At 51.5% G+C, this 8,840-nt stretch overlaps 2 protein-coding genes across 2 annotated transcripts; one reads left to right on the forward strand and one right to left on the reverse strand.

Annotated features, from left to right (window-relative positions):
* Positions 1–231: 231 nt before the first annotated feature.
* Positions 232–4,016, reverse strand: COCSUDRAFT_28185 (cyclophilin-like protein; the record flags this gene model as incomplete). Its single annotated transcript, XM_005648953.1, has 6 exons — positions 232–872; positions 1,591–1,806; positions 2,495–2,704; positions 3,018–3,215; positions 3,509–3,652; positions 3,885–4,016. 6 exons carry the CDS (start codon positions 4,014–4,016, stop codon positions 702–704), a joined length of 1,071 nt encoding a protein of 356 aa, XP_005649010.1. The 3' UTR covers positions 232–701.
* Positions 4,017–4,920: 904 nt separating this feature from the next.
* On the forward strand, positions 4,921–6,638 carry COCSUDRAFT_52971 (hypothetical protein). Its single transcript, XM_005648954.1, has 4 exons — positions 4,921–5,335; positions 5,490–5,807; positions 6,013–6,107; positions 6,248–6,638. The coding sequence occupies exons 2-4, from the start codon at positions 5,604–5,606 to the stop codon at positions 6,330–6,332; spliced, it is 384 nt and encodes a 127-aa protein (XP_005649011.1). The 5' UTR covers positions 4,921–5,335; positions 5,490–5,603; the 3' UTR covers positions 6,333–6,638.
* Positions 6,639–8,840: the final 2,202 nt, after the last annotated feature.

Genomic DNA, 8,840 nt, shown 5'->3' on the forward strand with positions numbered 1-8,840 from the left:
ATGATAACCCATTAAGTTGCTTGCAAGAAGATGAGGAGTGTTGCGTAAAGCATATCTGGGAGGTTGCTGTTGGCATGCCATGCGCAAGGCAGAGATTATAGAATATAGGCTAGAGTGATAGTGTAGTGGCGATTTCTGTTTGCAGCCACCAGTCCAATTGGGACCAGTTTCGTAAAGTACAAGGCTTTCTGTTGCTTAAAAGTGACAGTGCCATCTTTACAGCACAGGAGAGTTTTGCAAATTTACAATCTCTCTGATAACATCGTGCTCCAAATGTTCAGAACTTGTTCAGAACCGGCAGACCTCTCAGATCTGCGCATCCACGCCATTCACATGTTGGCAATGTGCAGCAGCGCATGTTAATCAGCCTGCCTAATCAACACCATATAAATGGGCCCTACCATATGGACAAATGCAAGCCAGCAAATCTCCTCGTGATCACGTTCAGCCACATGCGTGCTTCAAGGACCCATGCAATATTTCTCCAAAATTGCAATTATCAAGCACGACACACATTACTGCGTCATCCTTCAAGAAGATATCTATGATCTCCATCCGAATCAGTCTATCCAGTCTCTGTGCGGTATTCAACCGCAGCAGTGCCACATGTATGCTTATCAAAAGTCACGCGGCATGAATAAATCATGGCCACCCTCAAAAGCCTAGATGGCATCCAGATATAAAGAGAGGACCGTAAAAGATCAGGTGACCTTGGGTGCCTGCAGGAACTCGAGGCCATCCACAACCTTGGCCTCTGTGATGAGGTCACCGACCTGCAGCTGAGTCAGTAGATCCTGTCCCTCCACCACATACCCAAACACTGCGTACCGCCCGTCCAGCAGATTCGCTCCTGACGGCGTCAGCTCTGACTCCTGCAGGCAGCCGCGGCACAGTCACAAGAACCACCTTTCACCATGTCCTGAGGAGATGTCCAAGAAGTAGAATGAGATATGGCGGTAGAATACAGCTGACCAATGGCTTAGTAGTATGCCCTTCTCCCTTGTGGTGAAGCATTTGTCCCATATACCGGGACACCACAGACATGGTAGGGAGCTGAAAAGGAGCACCCCTTAGGCTGCTCAATTGCAGCAGTCACAAGCCATGTCTGCAATGTCTGCGACTGAGACTGCCGAGCATGCTACAGCCCATCATCATGCACCAAAGCACCATGAACAACACTGTCCCACACACAACAGCATGTCTTCTTTTTTTGAAACTACAATCTAGGAATATAGGATGTGTCAGCTACAGCATACTTGCGGCAGCATGCCCAATATCAAGGATTCATCATGTCACAAGGCTCGATACCCATGCGCGCATGGCCTCGTCAGTGCACTCGTTATACATTCGCAAAACTTGAGGTTGTCTGGCTGCATGATGTGCGGGCATGCCCTTCTTGCATACGGGCTGTTTCTGACACCACTTGTAGCCCATTGGTACTCTAATTGCTTGAGGTGGGCCCACGCCCTCTGTCAGCCAGTGGCCTCAAGGTCAAAATGAAATACAGCAGTTTACGAGGGGGTGTGACCACACCTTGTCCAGCCAATGTATTCAAAGTGTACTCAAAGACATGCGGTGTTGTGCGCGCACCTTAAGCAGCCAGAAGACCTGGGAGGAGCCGGAATTGGCCTCGAACTCGCCGCGCGCAAGAGCCATGGTGCCGTACGCATTGAAGGGCAGCACCGGCTCGTCGTTGAAACGCCCGGCGTCCTCCAGCGTCTCCTCATAGAACGGCGCCTTGTCACCCTTCACCATCACCTCGAAGGGAATCCGCCGCACGTGGTCGCCCTCCCGGAACCCGAAATCCTGCGCATCGAATATTTCTCTCACTGCTTGAAATTGCTTGAAACTGTATTAAGACAACGTGCTTGACAAGGTTGAATTTAATGAGTAGGATGCTCAAGGACAAGGAGCGCAGCAAAAGCATGCATCCTCATGCATGTTTGAATCAAGGCTCGCGTGCTTCTGCCCCTTCCATCTGTATGCAATGGATGAGGCACTGGCAAGCAGTGTTGACTCTGCCCCGCGCAAAGTCTCCGCAGGGTTGGGAGACAGAACATATGCCGTGTGATAAAGCTGGGCGGACGTGCTCATCATTTCTGGAGCAGTCTGCGCAGTGGGGTGCGCAGACTGAACCAAAAACAGTGAGCACATGTGCCCCGCCTGTGACCTGGGTGAAACCCAGGGGGAAGCTAAAAGCCAACAAGAACGGGCTTGACATTCATCCTGCAAGCAATGTACACTGGAGCATAATATAGCTTCCACAGAGCTGAACACCCTCCGGACAATGCCTTGCCAGCCTGTCCAGCGCCCCCGGGACTCCCAGGGCACAGAATTCAAGGCAAAAAGCAAGTGTCCCCGCAAAAAAAAGACATCACCAAGCGCTTACGCTGATAGGGATTCAGCAACGCATCTTAGAAAGTATCACGTGGTGCGCAATATCACGTGGTGCGCAATGCAGGTCACATGGCGATCAATGTAGGGGTGCGCGCACCGGCGGGCCGGGGTCGCCGGTCTGTACGATAAAGCCGTCAGCGCGTTGGATCTCCATGCCGGTGTAGAAGCCACGGCTCACCAGGTCCACGAAGTCGCCGGCCGTTACGGGCGCGTTGAATCCGTCCACTACGATCCGTAGGTTCCCCCCCTCCACGCCGTCGTTGCGCACCTCCTTCAGCTTTATCTTCATGTCCACCGTCGCGCGCCCCTGGCCCCACGCAACAAACACCCTTGGCCCCGTGTCCTGATGTTACTATATGTGTTCAAGTTGATGAAGTGCTGGCCAGTCTTCTGGCAAATCTTATGAGTATCTCATGGGACGAGTGCCACGTACCACGGAGGGATTAACGTTGTCACGCACTTCAAAACTGCTTGCTCCCGGTGTGTGAGAGCTGCAGGCTCTCACACTGCGCATGACATTGGCGTTTCCATGGTGTGCATGTGTGCAAGCAGATGTGCCCAACGTCAGGCAGCAGGGTTTCAACTGTGATAGCTGGGGGCGCGCAGGAGTGGGTGTGCACCTTGAGCTGTGGCAGGTTGGCATATTGTGCCGGCACTTCATAGGGGAACCCCTTGACCATGGCCTCCTCGACCTGCCCCACAAAGCCCAGCGCCTCCTGCTGCTTGATGGGGATCTCCTGCTTGTCCTTCGCGTCCAGCAGAGCTGTGAACTCGTCCAACGATTTGTCCAGGGCCGCAATCGCCCTCAGACCTGCTTCCTGCGCTCCAAAATGTCACAGGAGTTCGTAAGAGCAACGATGGCTTCTTAAGGGGATTGGAACCATGTTGGAAGACACAGTTTCCCAATAAGGCAGACGTCAGGCATTGTGCCTGCCAAGTGTATGCCTGCACGCTGACAGTGGGCATGCAGGCTACAGGCCCTCACAGCAGAACAAGGCTGAGAGCTGTATTGTACCCCAACTCACTCCTTCTTGAAAGCAGTCATTTGACAGCCAGGACAGCTTCGGGGACAGGAGCAGATCGCTCTCGGCAATCAGCGGCTGAAGCGCACCTTGTTTTGGGGCGCAAAGTCCGCTATGATCTTGGCCTTGTCGTTGTTGAGTACGGATTTGCTCTTGCGCACGGCCGATGAGATGGGCCCCAGCGCCTTGCTGCCTGGTATGCGCAGCTGCTCGCTGATGCCCTCCAAAGATGTCTGCGGGGCACAGAGACATACATCAGTATACATTGCGGCGCCAAATTCAGATGCCACTAGTATTGCAGAGCTGATCCTCAGGGATCTGTGTTCTATAGGATTTCTTAAAAAGGTGTAAAATATTCTGAGAGGCCTTAAGCTGTTATATATTTATGCTCATGGATTTATCATTAGGATGTGCTCAAGACCATAGCATCCCCAGCCTCTCCAGACTCCGAGCACTTGAAGGAACAATGGTAGCGATAGGAAAGCGTGCCTGGATTCGCCGAGCGGAGTCATTCTTGATGGGCAGCGCGTAACGAAGCAGCGCCCGCGCATTCTTCACCGGGTCCCCAGCAGTCAGGCGGGCTTCAGCCTGAGGCATCATCTGCCAGCACAGCACATATATAATATGAAGCTGCAATGATGCGGGTGGCAGATCCGGCAAATTTCGTCCCTCAAGTGTGTGTCCCATGCATGAGGTCCCGAGGATGACAACACCAAAGTGAAGTCCACAACCTTGTGCAGCATACAAAATAGCAGTCTTCAGGGCGTTATGAATCATGCAAGTCCTGATAGAACCAGGAGCTCACATCCGGAGGTGCAAAGCTGAAGGGAGTGGCCACGCAGGCTGTTGCTGCCAGACCCACTGCGCAGGTGCGAAGCACTTCTCCAATACTGGGCCCCTACATCAGGCAGAGTGGATAGTATAGACGGTTTTCGACTATTGCAACAATCTTGCATCAACCTCGAGTGCGAGTGTGTAAAATGGCACACCTTCAAAAACTAGTGTTTATACTGTATAAGCCAAATAAAATTTTCGATATTAGCAAGATTATTAAAATATACCTGTCGATCAAGACTGCAAGATGGAGAAAAAGCACCTTATCTTGGAGACAAGCCACCCAATGCTACTAAGCTTGTTCATTTCTTCTCACCTGGCCATCCTGCCTTTCCACTGAGCAGGTCACGTTTTTCGAAGTTCTCCTAGCTGCAGGCGCCCTCCTCGCAGCAACAGGGCGGGCATCTGTGAAAGCGGCATTGCGATTGGGTCCACTACTGTTCAGCAGCATCGACATGGTACGGCCGTTGCTTCTAAAGCAATCTGGAGTACGCGAGTTGGGATTTATAAGGAAGGAGCTGTTGCTTAATCACATTTCTGTCAGCTCGAGATAAGAAGAACCATCTTGGAGCCTTCGGACTGTCCACGTCACCGACTTCATGATGCTTCATCAACAAATTCCTTGATTCTTCCGCTCCTTGATAGAATGTTTGGCAGCAAAAACAGCTTTAACGATACTGATGCGTACCCCGCTCTGATCCCACGGAAGGACTTTCTTTGCAATTTGCAGTTGCTGCTAGTGAAAAGGTCTGCGAGTTTGTTCTTCCTAATAGAATTCAAATCCTGTAGATCTTAGTTAACTTTAGCAACTTCATTTGATTTTAAGCTACTGTTCTCTCGCAAAAAAATAAGCATCCGGATCATTCACAACAGTGTGGATATTTGTGATCTGACGAGGAGCATCTGATCTGCTTATGAGCGGGGATACTACAAAGGATACCGCTGACAAAAAGAACGAAAAGACTTGTTTTGAGTGTGCAGAAGAGGCTGCAGCCTTGTTGAACTGCGTTACCGACAAGAAATATAATGAAATGCGTTGCCTTCCACTCCTGAAAAAGCTGCGTGCTTGCGTCGAGAAAAAGGTCAGCGCACTCTTTTATGTGCCTCAGAAGAGCTTCGATGTTTGAGATCAGCTGGTCTGATCTCATGTTGCAGATATCTTGGCCTGTCTGTACAAACATGTTCGACCTCCTGTTTCATGGGAGCTTCTCCCCAAGCGTTATTTGTCCTTTGCAGAACGTGGTGGACTTCAAGCTGCTGCCAGACAAGGAGGCGTGCTAGGTCCATCGTCAGCCTCACGCTTATGTCCACGCAGACAGGCTGAGATAGCAGCAAGACAGAGCAGCTGGCATGTCGTGGATATGGGAGAAGAGCGCCACCTGGCGGAAGCTGGTTGCGGTCACCAAGCAGTCTCCGGTGGCTATGGCAACTTTCACTGTGGCCATGTTTGTGGTCCCATACGCGCTGGGCAAGGTGGTCATGTCAGGCACCAACCCTCAGGCAGAGAGTGATCTGGAACGCCAACTACGCAGCAGAGCCACCCTTGAACACAAGGTTCCTCAAATATCCGTGCTCAAACATGCTCACCCAAGCCTCAGGTTCTAGAAGGATGGCCAGAGCATGAGCGAGTTCATCAAGGATCCTATTCTGTGGAGGGCATTGTGATTTTCTCGTCAGCTCATGTCGATGGACACATAGATGTACTGCCATATACTTAGCATGAGACAGGCAAATAAATGGCTTGCTGTGGTGTTTGCAGATGCTGGCAAAAGCAAACAGGGAGAGGCTTGCAGTGCTGCTGAGCGAGACAGAAAAGGGCGATGCCGGCAGCACCCGCTATGCTGCAGCCCTCAGGTACTTGAGTACACCGGTGCAGTTTCAGAACTGCATACAGGAGGGCACAAGGTTTTTTAGACTGTGTTGTGATGTGTTCCTGCTGCGTCGCAGAAATTACCTCAAAAAGGCAGGGGTTTGATGAACTGTATGGTGTGCAGAGGGCAGTCGTTGGGCACTCACAGCCGGGGGACCACCACAGGGGCGCAGGGTATAAAGGAGAGTGGCAAATCACCAAGCAGTTGAAGCTCTCACGCGTCCATCTATCTTATCATGCATGCTTGTCTACGAAAGGTTTTGTGGAAATCAGAGAATGTGAAGCAGATGCATTGCGTGAAACGCATGGGACTGACAGCCGAATGTATGTGTCCAATGAGATCATTTTTGGAGCCACTGTGGTTGTATCAGAAGGGATAGAGTTGCATGGTGTGCCCTTAGCCTTGTACTGGCAGCGTCACTGACGTGGCACGCGACAGCTAAACAGCTTGCCAAGAGGAGCTTGGATTTTAACATGCTGTTTCCTTTGAAATCTTCTGTAAATCTTTGAGACTGCGTTGTTAGGCACGGCTGCGGATCTGGAACTGCCCCCGGGGTTCTTGCCATGCAGCAGTGCTATGCAGTGCATATTACCTCCCACCCACTTAGTAGATCTCGACTTCCGCCCACCATATGCCCAGCTACTAGCAGGGGGACATAGATTGTGACATCACCCACCGGCTGATCGACAGGGAAGTCCCAGAAGAACCGCATATTGCAATGAATATATGCCAAGAAGGTTTACTAAGCCCATTTGTGCCCCAGCCCCGGCTGGCGGGGGGCGGTATAACTACTGAGCACCGTGCCCACACTGGGGGTGCCACCCGCTGGGCCAGTGATTGGGTCTTGCTTGGATCTGGCAAGTCCATCAAGGGGTAGGATTTTGGCAGCCTTTACTGCAGCTTGTCTGCAGACGCACCTTGCTTCTGGCAGGAAAAACGTGTAACAATAACAACAATTATAATTTGTGCCCCTAGTCTCACCATATTGGCTGCCACTGGCAGCCTGCCAGCGCCTGTTCAAAGATTGCTGCCCGCAAGAACCCAGGCGGGTCTCGAAAGCGGGCAGCTTTCCCCGACAGCACATCTGGCTGGAACCTGGACGAAGGGAATCTGCAACGGTGTGCGATTGTTATTCCAAGTGCACGTTCCCGATAAATTGGATTCCCTCGCTGGCTCCTGCACGAACCAAGATGTCATCAAGCAGATATTGAGGACCGTCCCCTGCTGACGGTTAGCCGGCGCAGAGTTTGCTTGAGCTAGTTCTGGTGATTCTCTGTGCCTTGATTTTGTAGTGCTCTCATCCAATGCCTTTCCTTTGGAAGTTACTGGACTAGGACGCAATGACAAGTCGTCAGGCATACCTGCCACTCATATTGTGTACTGGCATGTGATTAGAATGTCACATCAGCCACCTGTGAAGATACTCGCATTCCCAATTTTTAGAAGGTATTGGTTGTACCATGCTTGGGAAGAGCCTGGTGCAGCAGCAGCAGCAGCCAAATCGATAAAGGACTGGCGAAAAGGCGTAAACTTGGAGGAGAAGCTGGACCTTCTGGGCCAGCAAGCCTCGGCGAAGGTGTCTATACATCACAGCACAGTGCAGTCACGCATTGTTAAAGTCATGCAACGCCAGGAATTGGTCATCTGACTATTCCAGCGTGTGCAGATATATGAGAAGATCCTCTCCCAGTGGCGCGATCTGCAGGCGGCAAAGAGTGGCAGCTTCAAGCACTGGCTGTACAGGTACGACCGTGTGCTTCCTCAGAAATATATATATTGCTGTGCTCACCCAATCCCATGCGCTTTAGTCTTACCAGAGTAGTTTTACTAGTTTTGCTTGTGATGCAGGCTAGCACAAGGCGTCCGCTCCAAGGAGGAGCCAGAGGAGTCATTTCTGAAGGGAGTGTCATCACAGCCAGAGCACATAGACATCATCTACCCGGTGTGTTCTTTCCTGATGCGTGCAGATCAGCTCTGGTCATTCCTGCACCCAGCGTATTGTCCTATGCTTGTGTGTGCATAGGGATGCTTTGTTGGGGCATAAACCCTATGGTGCCGTGTTCTGGAGGGCGCTCATACTAGAAGCAAAACTGAGTTAGTTCGCTTGCGCAGAGCGGGATGAATCCCAAGTATGTGCGGCGGAGGATGAAGAGACTTCTGAAGCAGCAGAGGAGCCGTCTCAGGATGCGCATGGTCAGCCTTCCTGGGCAGCAGAAGCACCACACTTGATGTCATCTCTAAGCTTTACATGCATCGGATATATCCATACAGCGTGCCATGCAGCTTACCAGACTGTATGATGGCAACTGAACTAGTCCCCACCAGGCTTCAGCCTGACCGAGATGCGTGTGTTCTGCTTGCTCAGGCGATATGGGGCTTGTGTTGCATACCGCTCATCCCCCTGCTGGCCAGTCCGGTCCCAAACCTGCCCCTGTACTACGCTGGGTACAAGGTATGACGAACACCCCATAAACAAATACCAGCACCCGTATAACACCTGGTCCGGCATTTGCTCCCAATGCTGCTTTTGCAAGCTCAGGACCTCATAACTATCTCAAAGTCTTGCTTGTTAGGCAGGCAAATGAGGCCAAAGCTGATTGCAAAAAAATAAGGGAAATAACTACGCACCTACAGCCTTGTGCTCACTTCAGCCCTATGAGCAGGGAACAGACATGAAGAGATTCTTAGCGGCTTGGCAGGCGTTGAGACGATGCAG

Source organism: Coccomyxa subellipsoidea (genome assembly GCF_000258705.1).
Source record: "Coccomyxa subellipsoidea C-169, whole genome shotgun sequence".
NCBI lineage: Eukaryota > Viridiplantae > Chlorophyta > Trebouxiophyceae > Coccomyxaceae > Coccomyxa > Coccomyxa subellipsoidea.

Coding starts and splice junctions, on each gene's coding strand:
- COCSUDRAFT_52971 (XM_005648954.1), top strand. CDS start 5,604: ATGTCGTGGATATGGGAGAAGAGCGCCACCTGGCGGAAGCTGGTTGCG. Junction 5,808..6,012: donor GAGCCACCCTTGAACACAAG/GTTCCTCAAATA, acceptor TGGTGTTTGCAG/ATGCTGGCAAAAGCAAACAG. Junction 6,108..6,247: donor CGCTATGCTGCAGCCCTCAG/GTACTTGAGTAC, acceptor TATGGTGTGCAG/AGGGCAGTCGTTGGGCACTC.